The sequence below is a fragment of the Colias eurytheme genome, chromosome 19 (assembly GCF_061535395.1).
Source record: "Colias eurytheme isolate Ceu_HAF_F1 chromosome 19, ilColEury1 Martin Lab GWU primary, whole genome shotgun sequence".
Lineage (NCBI taxonomy): Eukaryota > Metazoa > Arthropoda > Insecta > Lepidoptera > Pieridae > Colias > Colias eurytheme.
In genome coordinates, this window is record NC_142998.1 from 640,405 (window position 1) to 665,270 (window position 24,866).

The 24,866-nt window shown below is 32.9% G+C and overlaps 1 protein-coding gene and 3 long non-coding RNA genes across 4 annotated transcripts in view; 2 read left to right on the forward strand and 2 right to left on the reverse strand.

Annotated features, from left to right (window-relative positions):
• LOC149899915 (alpha-galactosidase MYORG) overlaps positions 1-24,866 on the forward strand; it is a 40,302-nt gene that overhangs the window by 14,056 nt on the left and 1,380 nt on the right. The window contains exons 3-6 of the mRNA XM_090113251.1: positions 14,099-14,237; positions 21,238-21,460; positions 22,545-22,724; positions 23,119-24,530. Coding sequence (XP_089969377.1) covers positions 14,099-14,237; positions 21,238-21,460; positions 22,545-22,724; positions 23,119-24,530 — 1,954 coding nt within the window. The remainder of the gene's footprint in view (positions 1-14,098; positions 14,238-21,237; positions 21,461-22,544; positions 22,725-23,118; positions 24,531-24,866) is intronic.
• LOC149899916 (uncharacterized) lies at positions 16,184-17,844 on the reverse strand. The gene is made up of 3 exons (XR_016457825.1): positions 17,459-17,844; positions 17,134-17,307; positions 16,184-16,805 (listed from the first exon to the last, which is right to left on the reverse strand). It is a non-coding gene; the product is annotated as an uncharacterized LOC149899916 (long non-coding RNA).
• LOC149899917 (uncharacterized) lies at positions 18,203-18,861 on the forward strand. Its single transcript, XR_016457827.1, has 2 exons — positions 18,203-18,303; positions 18,645-18,861. It is a non-coding gene; the product is annotated as an uncharacterized LOC149899917 (long non-coding RNA).
• Positions 19,250-20,337, reverse strand: LOC149899918 (uncharacterized). Its single transcript, XR_016457826.1, has 2 exons — positions 19,753-20,337; positions 19,250-19,430 (listed from the first exon to the last, which is right to left on the reverse strand). It is a non-coding gene; the product is annotated as an uncharacterized LOC149899918 (long non-coding RNA).

The window sequence follows — 24,866 nt, forward strand, 5'->3', positions numbered from 1 at the left end:
AGCCCTTACATCGTCACCACTCACCTTTCATAGAAATCACGCAAAGTTTCTATAGAGAAGAACAGGCAAGAACCTCTGTACTAGCTCTAAAAAATCACTTAGCTGCTTCTTCTTCTATTTGTATGCAACCTCGTCAGGTGGTTGATCTCGGTAAATAACCAATTGACACACATCGGGACTATTACGAATTTACGATTGCAAGACACCATCCGTCTTGCAGGACGAATGTAGGGCTGCCAGAAATAAATTGGAATTCTTTTTAAAATAATAATTTTGACAACCCTTGAATAACAAATTAAAATAGGTTCATTTCCTCTTCCCCCTCGGATCTCAGTCAGAGTGGACGTGTTTGTGTTCGTTTCTCTAAAAATATTTTTATTTGCGAATAATTAATTAAATTAAATCGAAACTAAAGTCAGCAGTACCAGGCGAGCATAAACCGTACGAAGTTATTTAGCGTCGCTGTGGATGTGCGAGTGAAACAATCTGTGAGTAAAAGAGCAAGCGTTGAAGTAAAATTACAAATAAATGTACTAGGAGAACATCAGTAAAAGAGATTAAAACGCTAAAAACTGTACAAAAAATTCACAACGTCCATTAATGTCGTCTTAGCTAGTTGGACCGCAGTACGGACGAGACAACGTCTTGAGGAAAGCGAGTTCTAGTCCCAACAGAATATATTGAATTTTTTATATTTTATTTTTATTATTTTCTTTTTATTTATTTTTTGGGACTCATAATGCCCCTTAAAAGAACACCACCGACTGGCTCATCTAAATCAAAATGTGATACCGAATCGGACTCAAATACTCCGTCTTATGGAAGACAAACTATAAATATAAGCCAAAGACGTAAACGCAAACTGGAGCACGGTGAAGAATTGAGTGATTTAAAGGAATATTTTAAAAAGGTGTTTACGGAATTTAAAGATGAACAAGAAAAGAAATATGCCTCCTTGCTTAACAGATTTGAAGAAATGAATAAATCACTATCAAATTTCTGTAAGACAACGGAATTCATTTCAAAACAATACGATGATTTAAAAGAACAATTTAATACCTTAATAAGCGAAAAGAAAGCACTTCTTAATAACACGAATATGCTCGTAGATAAAATCGAAAACTTTGAAAGGCATCAAAAAAGAGCTAGCCTAGAATTGAGAAACATACCTTCACGTATACCGGAATCCAAAGAAGACCTTTTTAAAATAGTAATCAACACGGGCAAATTCCTAAGTGTTCCTGTCGCTACTTCGGATATCTTTGATGTATTCCGTACTAAAGCAAATTCTCAAGGCATGAAATCTCTGATAGTTGAATTTAATTCAGTTATAACTAAGGAAAATTTTTTACAGTCATTAAAAAAATATAATCAGATAAATAAACCAAATTTCTTCAACTCTACAAATCTGGAAATTGAAGGACCGTCTAAACAGGTCTATATGTCAGAATCTCTTACCGCAAAAACAAGACACCTTTTTTATTTAGCCCGAGATTTTGCAAAAACCAATAACTACAGCTATTGTTGGACATCCCGAGGTTTTGTTTATTTGAAGAAAAAGGAGGGTAGTCAAGCAATTCGCGTAAACTCGCAAGATATTCTAACATCCTTATGTATATCAAAATGACTAATCTTTGTAAAGTTTAATTGTTTTAGTTTTGTAAACTATTTTTTACTTCCAACTTATTATGTATTTATTGCTAAAATGAATGTAAACAATTTCAACAAACACATTACATATACACATATTAATTATACATTAATTATTTTCAGAAACACATATTTTTATCATTTTATAAACGACACCAAATTCAAATTCATCCTCCAGTACTACATCATAACTACCATTTATATTGATTGTGGATCTGAATGTTATTTGCACTTCCTCTACAATACAACCGCTTTTATAATCCGTTTAAAAAAAAGTAAATATTGCTTAGCTAATTTAGACACAACTGCTTGTTGTTGTAAGGCTATAATATTAGGTTTTCTCTTTGTCGCAATTAAAAAAACCCCAATTTTAAATACACTATATACGTTTCTATGTACAAATGTAGAAGGTATCGTTATTTTGTATTGTCTTAAAAAATCGTCTACGCCCTTTTATATAATGAACAATCAGTATTATATCATATTATTTAAAATTCGATGATGTTAATCAAATACACAAAGACATAGATTCCTTTAACATAGCTGAATCTACTATGTGTGATATTGAAGACTGTCGGTCTCACCTTCCAGTTTCTAAAAAATGTTTAAAAATTTTCCAGCAAAATATACGTAGCTTAAATTGTAATTTTGATGGCCTATTAGCGATTCTTACCAGCAGTGGAGTTTTGTGGGACTATGTTGTCTTGACGGAGTGTTGGCTGTCACTTAATTATAATATACCAATTATGGAAGGGTACCACTATCACGCTAGTACGAACAATCGTACTCAAAACGAAGGCGTCGTGGTGTATTATAGAAATGAATTAGTTACTCTGGTATCGGAACCACAAATAGTGGACGCAAACTGTGTTATTCTTCAACCAGATCGTAATACTATCGTTATTGCTATTTATAGACCTCCAGGGTATAAAAATATAAACAACTTTATTCAATCTCTAAACAGCATTTTGATGAATTATTCTTCCACTCAGAATATAATTATCGTGGGTGACATTAATATTGACATTAGCGAAAATTGCTCGGATATAAACGCCTTCACTTATTTAGAAATGCTTGCATTCCATGGCATTCAACCGGCTCATTCTCTTCCTACTCGCTATAAATCATGCTTAGATCACGTTTTACTTAAAACTAAACTAGCTGCTCATTGTCTTATACTTCCAACATCTCTTACTGATCATAATAGTGTAGTTCTTTATATTTCCATAAATAAAATCTTAAAACCCAGTAAACATGTAACACATATAAACTATGATAAATTAGGTATTGATTTAAATGAAACAGATTTTAAACCTCTTTACACATTTCCTGATATAGATGATGCTGTTAACTTCTTTATAAATAGTCTTCGAACTCTGATAGTTGCGAACTCTACTGAGACCGTAAAGTCTAAGAGAAGGAGAATTCTTAAGCCATGGATGACACAAGGAATCTTAAAATGTCTCAAAAATCGAGATAATCTATACAAAAAAACTAAAAAAGAACCAAATAACGATATCTTAAAAGTTACTTATAAGAGATACAGAAATTTTTGTTCGTCCTTGATTAAAAAATTAAAAAGAGATTACGAGAAATTACAACTACAAAATGCTAAAAATAATAATAAAAGACTATGGAAAGTAGGGCATGCAGAACCGGATCCGGTTCCAAGTTTCTGAAACCCGGTTCCAAATCGAGCTCAGAACCGGGTAGAACCGGGTTACCCGGTTCTTTTATAATACTTCGGAAAAAATACGAAATTAAACAAAAGTAACTGTAAAAGTACCTGATAGGCCTTTTATTTTACGCGGCTTGTGTCTTATTTTATTAAATTTCAATACTTTCAGTAAGTCAATTCAATTTTCAAATTTCAATACGTCAGCAGTATCGCCAAGGAATAGAAATTGCTAACGCTAATAGCATCTACAGACGCTCCGATTTGGTTGGTGCCAACCATCCGACCACGACCAAATCGGAAAGTGTAGAGAGCGGTCGGTCCGACATAATTATTATTAATATTGGTTTGACGTGGTCGGATGCGCCGGCGATACCGACCAAACCAACTTCCTATCCGATCCAACCAAATTGGAACGTCTGGAAGCTTTGTTCCGACCAAATCGGCTCATTCCATAGAGTAATATAGGTAATTGGCTCATTCACATTCGCAACGCCGCCGGTGTAGGACGTCAACATGAACGCCGAGGGAGTTACGGTCACCGAACGTGACATATTAATAAAATTGCTGGAACTATATAAAGACTTTCCCTGTTTGTGGGACTTAAGTAACAAAGATTACGCAAATAGAGATGCCAGAAATCAAGCGTATTTTATTATGTTAGAAGTATTAAAAAAAATTGACAGTGCGGCTACATTAAAAACCTTAAAAAATAAGTTGTAAGAGCCGCATATGACTGTAATTTTCTCTATTTCTATAGTAGAATTTAGCCCATTCTCTTAGTACTATGGTCAACTGACATATTACTCTATGGTCAACTGACAGCTGGAAGGCCAACCGTCGGACAATCTGTAGCAATGTTGGAATGGTTGCCTTGTCGGTTCCGATATGGTTGGCACCAACCAAATCGGAGCGTCTGTAGATACATTAATTATTGACATAAGCTCATGATATTTTGGTAATGGTTCGGTCACACTACCAACGACGATGACGACCACGACCAAAATTCAAATCTTGCCAAAATTTATTCAAAATAAAATATTTAAATCTCCCGTCATTACGGTGCTCGGAAAAAAATTAATTCGAGGTCAATTAATCAAAAAATAGTTTTTTTTGCGATTTTCGCCGAGACGGTAAGTTTATCATACAATCACCTGGAACCAAAATTGTACATCATAAAATTATCTATAAAAAAGGTTAAATACATTTTTTCCTAGGAGCTACCTACCGTTTCTACGAAAAACCTATTTTTTTTATCCATTGATCTCGAAAAAAACTTTTAATTGTGTTTTGTATAATTTACTAGCGGTCCGCCCCGGCTTCGCCCGTGGTACATATTTACGTTTTCTCTACATAAAAACCATCCTCGTACTTCAAGGAATATAATAAAAAAAGAATTATCGAAATCGGTTCAGCAGTTCTCGAGTTATGCGCTTACCAACACATTTTGCGATTCATTTTTATATATAAGATTTAATTTCGACTGGATGAAAATTTTGTTCGTGGTCGTCGTCGTCGTTGGTAGTGTGACCGATTCCTTAGGCAAAACATCATACGCTTATGTCAATTTGTATCGATAGCGCATTCTATTCCTTAGCGTTTTGACGGTTGTCTCGGCGCTCTTGTTATCATAATCCATATTCCATACTAATATTATAAATGCGAAAGTAACTCTGTCTGTCTGTTACTCAATCACGCCTTAACTACTGAACCAATTTGCATGAAATTTGGTATAGAGTTTGATACCCGAGAAAGGACATAGGATAGGTTTTATCCTGGAAATCCTACGGGATCGGGTTTTTCTTTGAAAACGCTGGCGAAGCCGCGGGCAGAAAGCTAGTATCACATAAAAACATGAAAAGTACCCAGCTGTACGTTTTGAGTCCCATGCGAATGTCGAAATTTGCGAAAATTTTCAGCATTTACGGCTGTATCTTTTGATGCGTTGGCTTGTGAGTTCGACTTTTTCACATAAAAGGGACCGAAGACTTGAGTATTCGATATAAATTTCAGCTTGATACCAAAAACAAAAACATGACTCAAATCATTATATGAATCAGTAAAATTAACAGCTTTTCAAATTCACGAGAAATCTAATAAAAATATTTCTGTAGCCTAATTTTTGTCATTTTCGAAGGCTAATTTTTTTTGGCAATACAACCGTAGGAAACTTATAGCATCTAAGGTTAGACAACCAATCGGAGCCACGCTTGAGGCGTGGCACGAAAATTCGCGATGCACGTGAGTCTGACGTTACCAGATACAATAAATTTGTTAAAATAATGCAGCAAAATATAAATAATACTTTATATTTTAATATTTTGGTCGGAACCGGGAGAACCGGGTTTCATACTATTCAGACCCGGTTCTCAAGATCATCAAAAAACCCGGGTTTACCCGGGTTTTTCGGAACCGGGTAAACCCGGGTGCATGCCCTAATGGAAAGCCATCAAAGAGATCACAAATACATCGAAAATTAAAAATAATTCATCCGAACTCCTATTAAGCAATAACTCTAAGCAATCTATAAATGACGTTAATAGCTTCTTTGTTAATATTGGCGAAAAGTTGGCAGAAAAAATAAACCGAAACAAACATATCAGACGGACAGGCTCTTCAGCACATGTTTCCAACCCCCATTCTTTTGTTATGCTACCTACCACTGAAGATGAAGTCAAATCTATAATAAGGAATCTAAAAAGTGATTGCGCTGTTGGTCTCGATCTGATTTCTTCCAATATCCTAAAGAATTTTTGTGAAATTTTATCTCCTCATATAACATATATTTGTAACTTGTCAATATCAACAGGACAATTTCCTAAAGTTTTAAAAAAATCAAGAATCCATCCAATCCACAAGGGCGGAGACAGGGACTGTGTTAATAACTACAGGCCAATTTCTATCCTTCCAGCTTTGTCAAAAATTTTGGAAAGAGTCATGAATAAAAGGCTTGTTGACTTTTTAGAGAAGAATAAGCTTTTGTCTTCAGCTCAATTCGGTTTTAGAGCTAACAAATCGACTTCTGATGCTGTACACGAACTTACAAATTTTATTGTGACTAATATGGATAAAAAGAAGAAAACATTAGCAATATTTCTGGATCTGGCCAAGGCTTTTGACACAGTCTCTGTCCCGATCTTGATAAACAAACTTGAATGCTTAGGTGTTAGGGATATACAATTGAATCTGTTCAAAAGCTATTTGACTGATCGAACGCAATGTGTAATAATTGACGATGTTATCAGTGATGAGGCTCCTATCAACTATGGCGTCCCACAGGGCAGTATTTTAGGCCCTACTTTGTTTCTCGTCTATATTAATGATCTGTGTAAACTTAAATTTCCATCAGCTAAAATCATTACCTTTGCTGATGACACATCTTTGGTATTCAGCGGTGATACGTGGAATGAAGTATTTTTAAATGCCCAACAAGGACTAAATGAAGTTACTGAGTGGTTACATGAAAATTCCCTAACATTAAACATCGATAAGACAAAGTATATAACTTTCTCTATGAAAAATACTGATAAAACTGATATGCATAGTTTAATTACACACTCTTGTAACAAAAATGATCCAAACTGCACATGTCCTAGAATAAATAGTACTGAATCAATAAAATACCTGGGCGTTATTATAGACGATAAATTGAATTTTCAATCACACATTAACTTAATAGCCACTCGCACCCGTAAGCTTATCTCAATTTTCAAAAACTTAAGACATGTTGCTGATGAACAACTCATTATAACAGTATATAAAGCCCTATGCCAGTCACTGTTGACCTATTGCATAACATCTTGGGGTGGTGCTCCTAAAACTTATTTTATTAAGATAGAAAGAGCACAACGAGCTGTCTTAAAAGTTATAAAATTTCTGCCTTTCTTTCACCCTACAAAGGACGTTTATGTGATGACCAGGGTACTAACTGTACGACAATTATTTATTCTTCACACAGCTGTACGCCAACATTCTCTTACTACCTTCAGCCTTGAGCGGGCTAACGCGTCACGCAGAAGGGGCAAAATTTGTGAAACAAATAAGTTTAGTACAAAATTTTCACATCGCTTTTTTTGTTACCAGGGCCCTAATATCTACAATAAATTAAACGAAATTCTCTCAATTTTTTCACTAACAACTGACAAGTGTAAACGTGTGGTAAAGGAATGGATTCAAAAATTGGATTATGCTGCTACAGAAAACTTGCTTTAAATTGTGAAATTTGTGATGTTAGTAAATATGAAATTAATTTTAATAGTATATCTAATAATAAATTATTTATTACAGTAGGTAAAATGATAAAATTGCTTTCAGTGTAAATTATTTTTATTTTTATTTAAAATATAAATAAACAAATGGATGAATTTTAAAATATGTATGACACACAAACATAAACGCGCGCACACACACACACACTCACAACACACAAACATACACACACAACACACACACACAACACACACACACAAACACATATGTAGGTATATTTTTTAATTTTTATTTTTGTAAATTTTAAATAACAATAAACTTATGTCGTTCTCACTACCTAACCACAAACTTATGAATTATGTGTAACATATTTTTGTAATTGTTTTTTGGTTCCGAGGGCGGGGACCTGGTGATCTGTGATACCGGTTAAAACCCATTTCAGACACCAGCTCCTCCAACTCCAACTTATTGTTTGATAATTTTGTATGCATGTAGATTAATTTATGTGATTGGGAATTGTGAGGAGAAATAAATAAATGATTTGAATGATTTGAAATTTAGAAATTATTATAAGACTTATTGGTTTTGATCGTATTACGACGACTACGGTACCATTTTTAGTAGGTGAAAATCTGGAAAAATATCCTCGCTGTGAATTGTTTATGAAACAGGGTTAATAAAATACATTGATACAATTTAAATTACTCGCTCGCCCCGATTCTGACCGGGTGGACTCCCCTGGTCGGGTTTATGAGGGCTTATCCCTATAAGTGCTTATAAGTATTTTAACGTAACCTTTTAGTAATATAGCAGTATATTTAGTAAGAATGAGTGAGAACTTGAAATAATTTTAAACATGTTATTTATAAACTCATGACACGCCTTGAAAATCAAATATAAGAAAAAATAACATGATTAATCCTCATATTATAACACACTGAACTAAAAAATATATTTACAAGAATAAAAATCAGGTTAATCGAATTTAGTTTAGTCGAATTTAGTGCTGTTAGTCTGTACTAAATAGCTAGTAAGAATAAAGGTCTAGAAAGCATAGGATATGCAGAATTTTTAATAAACTTTAATTTTTAACATTTTACCAAATAATTTTCTGCTGTTATTTTCTTGTTGATCAAGCAACTTGTAGGTATTGTTAGTCGCTTACTGCGTAGAAAAAATAATTAGGTACCTATAACATTCTATTATGTAAACGCAATTAAATAGGTCGTCAGTCAGAATTTTATATTACAAGCATTTTGTGTAAATGTGTCGTTGATTACAAAAGTAACTATAATTAATTACCTATTTATTTTTAATAGGTTAATTGTTTGATGACAGATCGTTTGACCGTGATTAGAAAAGTCTCGAAGAAAGTATGAACCATACGAATAATTAGTGTGCAACTATAACTATGATTAAATACTAATCCATACTAATATTATAAATGCGAAAGTAACTCTGTCTGTCTGTTACTCAATCACCCCCAAACTACTGAACCACTTTGCATGAAATTTGGTATGGAGATATTTTGATACCCGAGAAAGGACATAGGCTACTTTTTATTGCGAAATATGTGCCACGGGCGAAGCCGCGCCGCGGCCGGGGCGGACCGCTAGTATTTAATATAATATACACACATACATGAAGAAACATTAATTAATACATCGCATTATTAATGAGGACTTAATTAACCTATGTAAGTATACACTTATCTATACTAATATTATAAAGCTGAACAGTTTGTTTGTTTGAACGCGCTAATCGGGAACTACTGGTCCGATTTGAAAAATTCTTTCGTTGTTAGATAGCCTATTTATCGAGGAAGGTTATAGGCTATATATCACCACGCTACGACCAACAGGAGTGGAGCCACGGGGGTGAAACAGCTATTAAATTCATAAGTATACACTCTACAATTTCATTAATGAAAATTAGATTATTGTCTGCTATATAAAAACAATAATAGATGTAATTAATTATTAAGACCTTATTAATAGTTTCATTATATGAAATAAGTAATTTAAAAGTTGCACTCAAAATCCGCGCTCATAGTATAACATAATAGGTAGAGTCGTCACGTCATACCGGTCAGTATGCTTTGACAAGCGCACGCGCCGCTACCGAGATCTTTTGATCCGATTTATAGATCTTTGATCTATTTGCTGTGATTGTGGTTGTGAATATTTTTGTAAGTAACGTTATAATCATATTATGATTGTGTCGGTTGAACAGTAAGTTTTTGTTCATTTTTTTATTAAAAGTTATACTATGATTATTATTTTTATATTAATGTCCATTTTTAATAAGAAGTTTGAGCAAATTAGGTTTCTACGTGAATGTAGAAAAATAAAATGAAATGAATGTGACTTTCAATAAGTATAACTTAGAACAGGTTAAGTTCAACAAAAAATTAATGGTGGCGTGATAAAACAAAAGGAAAACGTGTATTTTATCTGAGCTACACTATGTTGGATTTTTTTATTATATTTTTGTGAATTATTTCTACTTGTTATGGCAATCAACCATTGACTGTGTTACTCGGACAGAAAATTTTCGTGTCAAAGTGTTTGTAACCAAACTTCTGTAAAACGGTTCGACCAATTTTGATAAAATTTTTGTATTAGTTATACGGGGAAACGAAGTTTAAGTGATATGACAAAAATGTACCATTTGACATGAAAAAGAGTGTACAGTTTCTTGCCTGCTCTTCTCTATAGAAACCTGTTTTCCATCCCAGTGGTAAAATTTTCAAAAACTTGAATAAATGAATGTTTGATTTTGTATTTAATTCTACTGATAATGTCCATAATATATGCGTTTTCCATTTTCCAAACAAATGTAGTCTTGCTTATCATTCGACATAAATTCAATGAGTGATTAGCATTACGCGGGCAAATAAATCAGAATTAAATCGTTATCGGTATGAAATAGATTACCTACTGCATTTATTTTTTGTTCTATACACTCACCTCTTGAAATACTCATGTACGAAGGGTTTTTGTTTGTGTGTGTCAATTTCATCCCAGACAGTTTACTAAGGGCCGATTTTTCAATGCTTGGTTAAAACTTATCCGTCCAATAAAGTATTACACGATAATATTAAAATGTCACGTAAACTGTCAAATACGGGCAATTAGAATACGTTTTTAAAATGGTAGTTTTAAACATTATTCGACGAATAAGTTTTAACCAAGGATTGAAAAATCAGCCCTAAAACCACTAAAACTTCACAAATTAAGTTTTAAGCTATAACTAGCAAACCGGGCGAACTCCGTTTCGCCACCAGAGACACCTTTTCTTTGCTATGAACCTCACGGAGCCCAACGAATGCAAAACCGTGGAAATCGGTTCGTGCGTTCTGGAGTTATAGCGTCAGGAAGGAAAACCCGACTTATTTTTATACAGTAGATTGTATTTTGAAAGACAAATGAAGAAATAAATACAATGTAGATACTAATTTATTAATTATTAACCGATATTTTCTTATGTTCGATGCAATAATGTTTCAAAAGGGAGCCACATTCTAACTATCAAAGCATCAAATTCTATTGAAATCGGTTTAACAGTTTAGACGTAACGTAATAATATAAGAGCCCACGACGGCCAGACTTTCCTTTCTTTCGGAAAGTTGAAAGTTTCTCTGTATATGTCTCCTATACAGATAAGAACGACCAGCGACTATCAAGTTTGGGTTGTGGTTACTTTGGCAGGAAACAGGTAGTGAAGGTGTATAAAATAGTACCTAACTTTCATTATAGTTTAAAAGCTAAATTTTATATATGTTACTTGGGGACCTATAAAAAGACATTACCTTAAGAGCCAGACAGTTTTCATGGTTCTTACTTCTAGCCAGACACATTTAAAAAATAACTAACATATCATCAAATTCACATAACTACCTAAAAGCGTAACAAATATGAAATAACCCACTAAAACATTAGTTAACTATAATTATTAAAAAAATAAAAGTATAATATATAAGTAATAAAGTTATTACTTATCTTTTACGGGGGTTTATGTTGATGAAATTTCACGTATCTCGATGACACAATAAAAAAGTCATCGGGATACGTGAAATTTCATCAACATAAGTCTAAGTAAATGATAAGTAATAACTTTATTACTTATATATTATACTTTTATTTTTTTAATAATTATAGTTAACTAATGTTTTAGTGGGTTATTTCATATTTGTTACGCTTTTAGGTAGTTATGTGAATTTGATGATATGTTAGTTATTTTTTAAATGTGTCTGGCTAGAAGTAAGAACCATGAAAACTGTCTGGCTCTTAAGGTAATGTCTTTTTATAGGTCCCCAAGTAACATATATAAAATTTAGCTTTTAAACTATAATGAAAGTTAGGTACTATTTTATACACCTTCACTACCTGTTTCCTGCCAAAGTAACCACAACCCAAACTTGATAGTCGCTGGTCGTTCTTATCTGTATAGGAGACATATACAGAGAAACTTTCAACTTTCCGAAAGAAAGGAAAGTCTGGCCGTCGTGGGCTCTTGATCTATAACAAAGAGACACACATAATAATATATTAATGAGTATGGATACAGTACATTGGAATTAGTATAGATAAGCTTAAATCTATGTTATTAGTACACAACAATTATTATTTATTTAATTCAAACAAATAACATAAATAAAGGATAGAGATATAATTTTGTCGTTTATACAAAATTAGAGCATAATGATTTTTGTGAAGATTTTATAAAATAATTTAAAACGTTTTATAGTTAGTTAATAAAATATTGGTAATAAAAAAATGTTAACTATAAAAACGTACAATTAATGAGGCAATTAGAAGCTATATTAAGAATAAGGAAATACATCTAGAGTAGGGCGAAAGTTTGTTTATTTTCAAGCCAGCTTTCTCCCGAAGCAACATTACTTCATATACACTTAATTTTTCCCCTATACGGTTTTACTGAGAAAGAAGTAGCCCATTTTACTTTGGATATTTAATTTTATATATTCGCATAATTTCATTATAATCGCTTTACCGCGTCACCAACGAAACAGTCTAACACTTATATTATTTGGAATTTCCAATATTATTAAGGAATATTTAAAGAAAAGCCGCATAGTTCCCGTTCCCGTGGGATTTCCGGGATAAAACCTATCCTAGTGTTAATCCAGGTTACCCTCTATATGTGTGCTAAATTTCATTGTAATCGGTTGTAGTAGATATTTGCGTGAAAGAGTAACAAAAACACACACATCCTCACAAACTTTCTCATTTATAATATTACTTAGTAGGAAGGATGTTATCTTTTTTGTGCCTGTTAAGTATACTAATAATATTATAAAGCTGAAGAGTTTGTTTGTTTGAACGCGCTAAACTCAAGAACTACTGGTCCGATTTGAAAAATAATTTCGGTGTTAGATAGCCAATTTATCGAGGAAGGCTAGGCTATATATTAGCATTTCGCTAAGACCAACAGGAGCGGCGCATTGCGGGTAAAACCGCGAGGTAGAGTTAGTCTAGTGGTAGTCTAAAATATATTGGAATGTTTACTTAGAAGTGCATAGATTCTCACAAGTAAGCAATCACATAGCTAGCTAAGCAGTTACCATTACATTGTTTATCGCATTTTATTATTTGTCGTTAGATTTGGTTTTAAGCACGTACGTTATTTGTTGTCTTATTATAACGTAAATTAAAATAGCTCTAGCACGTGGCGTTGCTTGATTCTTGAATATTATACAACCAAATACTACATTTATCATAATAAATTCGTGTAAATTCAGTTCAGTATTTTGTGACGGAGCCGGAAATATTATATGAATCAGAATAAACTTAATAAAAACTGTATAATATGATTTTGTAGCTATATTTAAATTTGATTCGCATGATTATTCGCATTGCTAGTAACTTACTACTTCTTAGGTATGTTACAGCTAAAGTAAATCCTTCGAATATAAAACAAAGTAATGATTTAATTAATGCTGTACAAATAAAAACAACAACAACTCAGACGTCATCTAACTTTCGGATCTACATAAGTAACAAATAAAAAATCTGTAAACAACAAATTATTATATAATCTTATTAAAATCATATCAACATTCCGTTAACCGGTTTGAACCGGTGTGATGACGTCACACCGACCTTCCAGAAAATGTTTGATAATAAGGAAACTGACACACACAGGTGTTTAATGGAGTTCACTTAAGATTACTTCGCATGGGCTATTTTAAACCAACTTTGGTAGAATAATTTTCTTTAAAAAAGTTGTAATCCATAATAATCTTTTAATTCCAATGTGGAAAAATAATAACGCTAGAGAACCTATACCTGTAGTTCTGTCATTTCTACGTTGGAATCAATTCTGCAGTATAACATCACGATAACCCACCCCCTTGATATACCTTCTAAATGGATTTGAAAAGAGCTGTTAGACTTTCTTGCCTGGTCTTCTATGTAGAAACTGCTTTTTGGAGTAGTAGTATATCTATAATATACAACGGTCCAAAAGCACTGCTAGAAGAACTTTCCTAAATAAATGTTTCAGCTAGACTTATTTCATTAATCACCACATTTGTTGCAGAACACCGCTCAGATCCCCTCGCAAGAAGTATCCAAGGCGGTCTCGGTCTGAGTTTAGTATGGATGAAGACGATTATTCGCCGAGTAATTCAGTCACCTCCGTTAATTCATTGGCCAGCTTGCTCAAAGAGAAACTGCAGGTGAGTCTATGGATGATTTTAGTATTAAAAAATACTCAATTACTAATATAATTAATAATTACTAATATAATTAATACTTCTTGCTATGTTTTTTCCAATGTTTGTATAAATAGGTAACAAGTTGAGATGTACTGCGTATAATTTTGTAAATGTGCAATTAAGCCTAGGCTATTAATAAAACGGCTGATTTAGCCATTTGACTGCAACTTGCATTACGAACAAGCACAAGTGCTCTTTGTAATTTATCACTCTCATAGTCCATAGGACGGAAGATTGGATTTGATCCAGGTTTTATAAACTAAAATATTTGTATCTAAAATCGCTCTATAAAATAGCATTCCGACAGAAGTAGCATTTATACAAATTATTATCGCACATTTAGTTATGTATTTATAATTATGTTTCATTACTTCAGAGTGATTATAGAACTAGTTAGTTAAGTAAAATGTTAAGAAAAAAAAAAACATTTCACTTCATTTACTTTATTAGCTTGAAGTATAGTAGTTACATTACACTATTAATTTCCTCTTTAACAATACTTTACATACATCGACTATAAAATCACCACAGAAAGAACAGAAAAAGCAATAATTCATTTTATGGTATATAAATTATTAGGTACACTTCGTAATAAAATATATTTTCTTGAACTGTTTAAAGATTCAAGATATTACCTATATGATAAATGACTATATAGAAGTATGAATACACTTATTTACATATTGCATCATGTTTTCGATATAATCAGCTGTTATACAATGTTCAAGACATAATATTATATTTATGTAATACTAGCTTTCCACCCGCGGCATCGCCCGCGCAGTCAAAGAAAAACCCGCATAGTTCCCGTTCCCGTGGGATTTTCGGGATAAAACCTATCCTATGTCCTTTCTCGGGTAGCAAAATATCTCTATACCAAATTTCATGCAAATTGGTTCAGTAGTTTAGGCGTGATTGAGTAACAGACAGATAGACAGAGTTACTTTCGCATTTATAATATTATAGTATGGATAGTATGGACAGGGGGGTAACCGGCATCTCTTATAGCAAGCTTATTATAACATTACTATGTCTTTTCGTACCGTGACACCCTTAACGCAAGCTTGTTGCAGCGTTAAACTGATTTTGTTTTTCTAGCAATTTTGATGACGTCACTCGTAATAGTTCACTCAATTATTGGGACCGGTGCGAACTGCGATCTATTTGACAATTTGACAGTTATCAGATAATAATAGAACTTTACATCGGCTTGTTCGAAGAAAAGGCTTCAAACCTTTTGATTTAAGAAGAATCGTGTACCTAAATAGTAAACAAGTGCGTAATCTTCACGAGTCCCTATGAGATATGGGGGCATCATATGAACAATTTGAAAATACAATATAACCTACAGATTTATCTGTGTAAGTACCATATAATGTAAGTACCATACCCAATGCAAATCTATTTAAAAATACGTCTGTATAAGTACACATTCTCCACTTGTTATTTCTCTGTATAATAAAATGCAACTCTACTTATTCCCTAAACATAAATTTTATCTATTACTTAATGTAAATCTATAAAAGATTGTTTATTATTTCTTCATGATTCAATATATTTTATCATGTTATTATTTACCTATATAGAATATAAGACTATAAAAGTAAATCTACACTCAAATACACTACCCATATTATACTTATGTAATCTGTTGTTAAGGATCTCATTTAATTTTGAGAAATAAAACCATTATTTATTTCCAGATTCTACAATCAATTCCGAGCACTAGGAATAAGATTACCCAGAGTAACCACATGGAAGCATTGATAGTATTCAAGAAGCCATAGTGCCAGCGCAACATGAATATATTTTTTCAATAGGAAGCAATATCATACTTTAAATGTTTAAGTGCAATAAAAAACATTTATAAATCCAAAATCTTTATTTAGTCCTTTTTATATATTTATTGACAAATCTTTTGCTCCTTTACTTCTCTTGATATCATTTATATAAAAAAAAGTGATAAAACATGGAAGTATTCGAAATTAGATTCAATTCTATTTAGCTTAAATATTTATTAAAAACAATTAGGTAGATATATATAACTCAAATCCAAATTTGTAAGTAAATAGCATATTAAAAACACCCTTGATTAAAAAAAATTAAGTTTTATTTATAGTACCAACCTTTAAAACTTAAAATTCAATAAACAAAAACTTTACATTTACATCACAATGAATAATTCCTACACTAATAGATTAATGGTATTTATATTTTTATTTTAAATTTAAATCAATTATTGTATTTGCATAATAAAGAGTAGATAAATAATTTAAAAACTTGCAGTACTTATGTATACTTTTAATTTCATTTTTATTAAACTTAAAATGAAAACAATGTAAGTAGGTACTATATTAAGGTACAATTAAATTTTTACATTTTCAGATGTATGATACAAATATGAATATTTTAAGTGTAGACTGTAGACATGGTGGCGCCTCCCCCAACTTGAAGTTCTTCTACCACATGATCATCTCCCAAGCCGGTACTTCCTTGTTCAATGTTTGGGCAAGCCGGCAATCAACACAACTGTGAAAGATAAATTGGACTTAAACTGATTCTTTGTTGCTTTAAAATTTAATAAGTACATTTAATATGTTTACTTTTATTATTAAAGGGCTTGTCATGGTGTATGTAAACGTCTAAAAAGAAGTTTTTTAAACAATGTCGGTATGGTTTGTTAAATACCTTATTTGTTAATAAGTATTTCAACGTTTTAGTTGTTAATCTTGCAATTCTTAATATTGTATTTAAAAAAACTTAAATGTGTAGGTACAATGCCTTAGAAAACTTTTAATATAAGTAGCTTCTAACCAAACATAGATAGGTTTGCTTATAAATTAATATAAATATTTACTTTTGACCAGCTGCTCTAGTTTTTGTGAACTCCCAAATCATTTGCACTTATACTTTCAGAGAATTCTATCAACTTCGTCTCAGCATAACTTTTAACTCGTTGGGAGTTATTTATGTACCTTTGTCTTTGTAACTTCAGGGTCAAGGAGCTTCGCGCACTCTGCACAATGTTCTGCTGCAAGTTAAATAAAAATTACTTCAATTAACAATAATCAAAACAGACGAAATCATGCAAAAACCAATACTTTATTCGTAAAAATATATCTGTGTTATCATAAATCGTCCAATGTTTTAGATATATTTATTACTCGTATATATTATCTTACCTTGCTATTTCAATTGCTCTTTCATGCCTCTTTCATGCATTCTTTAATGCATATTACTTATCTTTCGCAATTTTTCAATTTGATTTATCCAAATTTTAGATAATAATACGAGGACAGTGATTATGACATTTGGATTTTTGACATTTAATTTTCAATCACCGCCATTTTTATAATAACAACCTTGTTTTGTTGAGTTCACAAAATAATCTTACTTTATTTTTGTACCGGGAGCCTTTTCAACATGATTACTATACGATTGCCTACAATGTCCAAAGAGCGAATGAATTCCGAAGTTTTGTCTATTTTTTTAAGATTAATGGCTTGGCTACGAGGCTTTTAGGCCAAGTCGTAATGATTTGTATCGAACATTAAACGTCAAAAATCAAAATGTCATGTCTGATGTCACTGTCCTCATAATTATTCATATTAATATCTAAAATTTCAGATAAACTTAAACTTAAACAAAGAATAACTTAAATATGTGAATCTCATCTCTGGATAAATGAGAAAGTGCGAAAAAGCAATATTGAAATAGCAAGGTAAGATAAAGTACGAGTAAGGACGATTTATGATAACAGACTACAGAGATATATTTTTACGAATAAAGTTTTGGTTTTTACATGATTTCGTCTGTTTTGATTATTGTTACTTAATTGAAGTAATTTTTATTTCACTTACAGCAGAACATTGTGCAGAGTGCGCGAAGCTGCCTGACCCCGAAATTACACAGACAAAGATTAAGACGAGGTAAAAGTTATGATGAGACGAAGTTGATAGAATTCTCTGCTGAAAGTTTAAGTGCAAATGATTTGGGAGTTCACAAAAACTAGAGCAGCTGGTCAAAAGTAAATATTTATATTAATTTATAAGCAAACCTATCTATGTTTGGTTAGAAGCTACTTATATTAAAAGTTTTGTAAGGAATTACACACCTACACATTTAACTTTTTTTTTAATACGATATTAAGAATTGCAAGATAAACAACTAAAATGTTAAAATACTTGAAAAATGATTAACAAATAAAGTATTTATTATTTAACAAACTATACTGACATTGTTTAAAAAAACATCTTAAATTACATACACCATGACAAGCCCTTTAATAATAAAAGTAAACATATTAAATGTACTTATTAAATTTTAAAGCAACAAAGAATCAGTTTAAATCCAATTTATCTTTCACAGTTGTGTTGATTGCCGGCTTGCCCGAACATTGAACAAGGACGTACCGGCTTGGGAGATGATCATGTGGTAGTGAGAACTTCAAGTTGGGGGAGGCGCCACCATGTCTACACTTAAAATATTCAAAGAAAATGTAAAAATTTAATTGTACCTTAATATAGTACCTACATTGTTTTCATTTTAAGTTTAATAAAAATGAAATTAAAAGTATACATAAGTACTGCAAGTTTTTGAATTATTTATCTACTCTATATTATGCAAATACAATAATTGATTTAAATTTAAAATAAAAATATTAGTGTAGGAATTATTCATTGTGATGTAAATATAAAGTTTTTGTTTATTGCATTTTAAGTTTTAAAGGCTGGTATTATAAATAAGACTTTATTTTTTTAATCAAGGGTCTTTTTAATATGCTATTTACTTACAAATTTGGATTTGAGTAATATACCTAATTGTTTTTAATTAATATTTAATCAAAATAGAATTGAATCTATTTTCAAATAATTCCATGTTTTATTACATTTTTATATATATATAAATGTTATCAAGAGAAGAAAAGGAGCAAATGTTTTGTCAATGAATAAATAAAAAGGACTAAATAAAGATTTTGGATTTATAAAATATGTTTTTAATTGCACTAATACATTTAAAGCATGATATTGCTTCCTATTGAAAAAAATATATTCATGTTGCGCTGGCACTTTATAGTTTCTTGAATACTATCAATGCTTCCATGTGGTTACGCTGGGTAATCTTATCCCTAGTGCTCGGAATTGATTGTAGAACCTGGAAATAAATAATGGTATTACTTCTCAAAATTAAATGAGATCCCTAACATAAGTATAATATGGGTAGTGCATTTGAGTGTAGATTTACTTTTAAGTGTTTTATTATATAAATAATATAACATGATAAAATATATTGAATCAAGAAGAAATAATAAACAATCTTTTATAGATTAAGTAGGTATTAGATAAAATTTATGTTTAGAGAATAAGTAGGGTTGCATTTTATTATATAGAGAAATAACAAGTGGAGAATGTGTAGGTACATAAACAAACGTATTTTTAAATATACTCTTAAGATTTGCATTGGGTATGGTACTTACATTACTTTTATCTTACACAGATAAATCTGTAGGTTATAATTGTATTTTAAGATTGTTCATATGCTGCCCCCATATCTCGTAGAGACTCGTGATGATTGCGCACTTCGCAATAATAAATTATTTACACGATTCTTCTTAAATCAAAAGGTTTGAAGCCTTTTCTTGGAACAACCCGATGTAGTTATGTTAATTTTGCATTTTTAATATAATAAATGTATTATCTTCTTTAAAAGCTTCATTTATTAAATAGATTTCCAACTACATACGTTTCACATAAATTTGATGTGTATTCTTTTAATAATATTCAAAATAATGTTATAAAAGTTCCATATTTACAACTTCACTAAAATTGCTTAAAACTGTCATTATTGACATTATAACAAGAATGCTAAATGTCAAAGAGAGCGTGCCGGTTCCAATTTTTCGATTGACGTCTCGAAACCGCTCGAAACAGTCTTGTTGCAATTGGTTTTCATATGTTTTAGAAGGTCCCGGTGCCAAAAAAGTAAGATTATTTTGTGAACGCAACAAAACGTACCCATAATAAGACTGTTATTCTAAAGGTGCCGGTTACCCCCCAGGCCTCCGTCACTCGCTCAAGGTCGCGCTATAAGCGCCTACCGCACAGTAGGTCGGTACCGACCCAAGCGGCAGTTGGTTGGCACACGCGAGACTGCGCACCCGCGTCACGTTTCCCGCGCTCGCTACCAAGATGCCCGGTTATTGCGATGTCCGGACGGGTGTCGGGAGTTCGGAGTACGGAGTCGGAGCCACGCAGTAACAAAGAAACTCACAAACCTACCAGGCTACTTTTTATCCACGAGACACATATAGCGGGTCCACGCGGGTGAAACCGAAGGAAACAACTACTATCAATAAGATTTCATTTTTTTTTATTGTATAATGTAAACAATAAAAAATTAAGTGTTTCAGCAACTCTGTGTTTAATTTACGCGCTCGGTACAACCTGTGGTACAACCCTAAAGTTTTCGTTTGATGACGCAATCACGCGGCGTGCGCGGGAAACTCACTTCTCGGTGCGTGTTCGTAGAGTACATTTCTTACTGCAGCCGAGTTGCGGCGCATTTTGTAGGTAAATATAGCGTAGGTATTTTAGCTTTTGTATGGGAGTGATGTATCTGTTACGAAGTAACTATTATCTAATCTGTGGTATGGATTACAATAATAAGGATTGGGTACAGCTTCGCATGGGAGCAATTATGTATTAAGAAAAATAATTCTTAACGCAATTTCTAATAAACACGATTTTGTATAAGAATTAATTACAGAAACGTTACTACGTAATATAAATTATCGGGGAAAAATGCATGATAGGCAAAACTGTTTTTATTAAAGTTTCAAGAAGGTGTATGAAAAAAAAAAACAATTTTCACCAAACATTTTTAGATAGATAATCGTTTATTTTAAACTACTTACATACTAGTAATGGACCATTCACTAATAAAACTTACTTTAAAATTACAGAGTATCCCGCAAAAGATGAGGAAAAAGCCGACAGACTACAAATTACGAGCGTTCGTGCTACTAATGTTTCTTGCAGTAGCATTCTTCATAGGATTTGCTTACACGCTATATCAACAGAAAGCTCTCACTAAGGCGTACTTTGAAAGCGTACAGTTCAACGAACCGAAGAGACTTATAAGGATATTTAATGCAGATGATGTTGAGATACTGAGAGCTAATCTTGGTAAGTTTCATCATCATCACCATCACTAAATATAGTGTAGTATAGGAAGTCTTGACCGCCTCCTTGGTACAGTGGTTGACGCGTGAGCGTAGAACCGAGGGGTCCTGGGTTCGATTCCCGGTGGAGACGAAGAAAAAAAAAATGTCTCGGTCTGGCAGGACACAGAAGGCTGATCACCTACTTGTCCCTAAAGAAAATCGATCAGTGAAACAGATGTATGAATAATGCATCTGCCCCTTACCCCACAAGGGACTTCACTTTTTTTTTATAGGAAGTCTTAATAAAGTGCCTGCAGTTGATATAGTGGATATTTACAGATAATTCTTGTTTAATGATTGACTAGTCGAACTGGAAGATAATCACGGATTAAAACATCATATTTAACTAAAACTGTACGATCTAATTAATAAATTAATATATGACGGATGTGGTTTTAAATCTCTAAACACGTGAAGTAATCGATACTTACCTGTATCACGCAACTGGCAACGTGCAGGGTGCTTGGCACATTTTATGTTTAAAACTTGGTTTAATCTACTTAAGTTTATTTGAAATGAAATGAAAATTTATTTGTCGAAATTGTGGTTACAATGTTTTATAAAATTTATTTCCCGTTTGCACAATTTGTCAACAAATTGACATACTAATTTTTATAAGCATGTTTATTGTTTATTTATTTTTTCACAATGTGACAAATATTTCATATAATAAGGATATAAAGATAGGAATGAATAATTTAATAACATTGTAAAACATAATTGTCATTGTAATTGTATGTAATTTTTAATTAAACCACAAACCGTTACACCATCTATTTTATTCTATAGTGTACACGTTTTAACATTATTAGATACTAGCTGTGCCACGCGGTTTCATCCGCATTGCTCTGCTCCTGTTGGTCTTAGCGTGATGATATATAATAGCCTATAACCTTCCTCGATAAATGGGCTATCTAACACCGAAAGAATTTTTCAAATCGGACCAGTAGTTCCCGAGATTAGCGCGTAACAAATAAACAAACTCTTCTGCTTTATAATATTAGTATAGATTTCCCAAATAATTTAATTCGATATTATTTCTCCAGCTGTCGACCTCCACGGCAAGCAAAAAGCCTTCCCCTGCTTACCGGAGCACCGTCTCTCGGACGGCTCCGAGTGCCTGGAATGGCTCAACAATCTGCGCTTCTACCTCAAGTGTCTGCCGCACGACCCTGGGGTCGATAATACCACGTGTTACTCTGTGCATTGGAAGGCTTTAAGACATGGTGAGTTCTTTGTTATTTTTTTTTTGTGAATGTAAGTAATTGTTATTTTTATCATTTGTAATGTTGAAATATTATTGTTGTACCTATCTATACAACAAATTATTCTTCAGTAAATTATTATAGATAATAATTTACCGAAGAATAATTATTATAGATAATAATTTACCGAAATATTATTATAGATAATAATTTACCGAAGAATAATTTGTTTGTTGCTACAAATTTCAACCGTTGTACATTCTAAATGCATAAAATATAAATTATAATATAATTTTCTAGTTTCTACATGTTCTGTATAAAAAAAGTCAAATACTAACTTATACACAATATTCTCTTTGCTATTATGTAATCAACATAATAAAGTAGTTTAAAAATTAACAATAAATGATTACAGATATAACTCCAAACGACTGCTTCGATTGGAGCGAAACCAAAGTACACTGGTACGGTGGTGGCCAATCCATCAACCTTACATGGCCTCTCGACTCTGGAGCCATCGACTACACTCCCTTCATTACTGGAGACATGCAGAAGTCACAACTCAGCAATGTCCTCACACGATACTTCATCAACTCTAAAGGCGCAGCCATCATCATAGATGACGAAACTCCACTATACTTAGCAGTGAACAATGGGAAAAAACAGATTTGCATTAAAGCGCAGTTCGACGAGTTTGCGTACGCCAATAAATTAACTGAATTTCCAGAAATGAGGTACAATATTTGCACTTCGATGGACATGAAATCGTTGCATTCTTCAATCCACAGTCACAGAAGAGCTCCTCTATGGGATGGACTAAAACCAGCCGATATGCAAACCCTAGAATCGTTAATATCAGAACCAGTGTGGCAAATAGCACCCAGATTCAAACATGAACTACTAGCAGAAACAATTTCTAAATACACGGAAGATGTCATCGATTTGGGCTTTCTGAAACAGGGTCACGTGCTAGTGAATGAGTTTTGGCAAGATGAGATTGGTGATTTCAAAGTTGATGTGAAGCGTTTCAGCACTCTTAATACGACAGTAGATAAATTGCATCGCAGAGGTTTCAAAGTCGCGTTCACAGTGCAACCGTTTATCAGTACGGAAAGTGAAAATTTTGCTGACACAGTACAAAAGAGATTGCTCATTACAGAAAGGAATGGGGATAGACGAATACCAGCTTTGACTCGCTTCAAATCAGTTGATAGCGCGGGGGTTTTAGACGTAACAGACGAAAGAGCGAAAGCTTGGATTTACGATAAACTACAGGTGGTTATGGACGAATATCACATCGACTCGTTCTATTTCGATTTAGGAACCGCATACGATATGCCGTACTACTATAGATGCGAGAAACGATTAATCAACCCTGATCAGTACAAAACTGCATTCATAAAGGCGTTTGAGAAGAATTTGAATATAATTGGGGTGTCTTCGGCTGTGAGTTTGCCGAGGCCTCCGATATTTGTGTCGTTGCCGCCTTTCGAGTCGAGTTGGGAAGCTTTGCAATCAGTGATACCGACGATGTTAACGTATGGTGTGAACGGGTATCCGTTTATAATGCCGGGAGCAGTAGGTGGTGATATTTATTGGCCTGGAAGTGAACAATTCCTGCCATCAGCTAAGGGATCTTTGGATGCAAATGGAACGAACACAACGCAAGAAAACGGTATAGCATTACCAGAGAAGGAGCTATATATGCGGTGGTTGCAACTGGCGACCTTCTTGCCAGTGATGAAGTTTACGCATTTACCGAGTAAATATAACGACGAGAGGGTTCTGGAGATGGCCAAAAATTTGACACTGTTGCGACAAAAACTGGTGAGTTCTTTTTTTTAATTTTATTTATTTTGTATCGTATCTATCGAGTTATTAAGTTATAGTTTAAGCCTTTTTTGTTGCTGTTTTATATTTTATCCTTTTAAGTATTTTATGTTTTCAAAAACAACAAAAGACGTGTGGCACTCGGGGTCTGCCGCGGTAAAGCTATTGCATGCTATGCCTTCAAGCCACACCTCCGCGCCCGTCGGAGTGGGGAGCGTGAGGTTTTTTCGTTACGAAATTTCTGGATTCGGTCCCCGCGCTCAAGGCCCGCGATAGAAGCTATGCAATAGCTTAATAAATCTATTAATTTCAAGTTTGATATCTTTTTGCGCT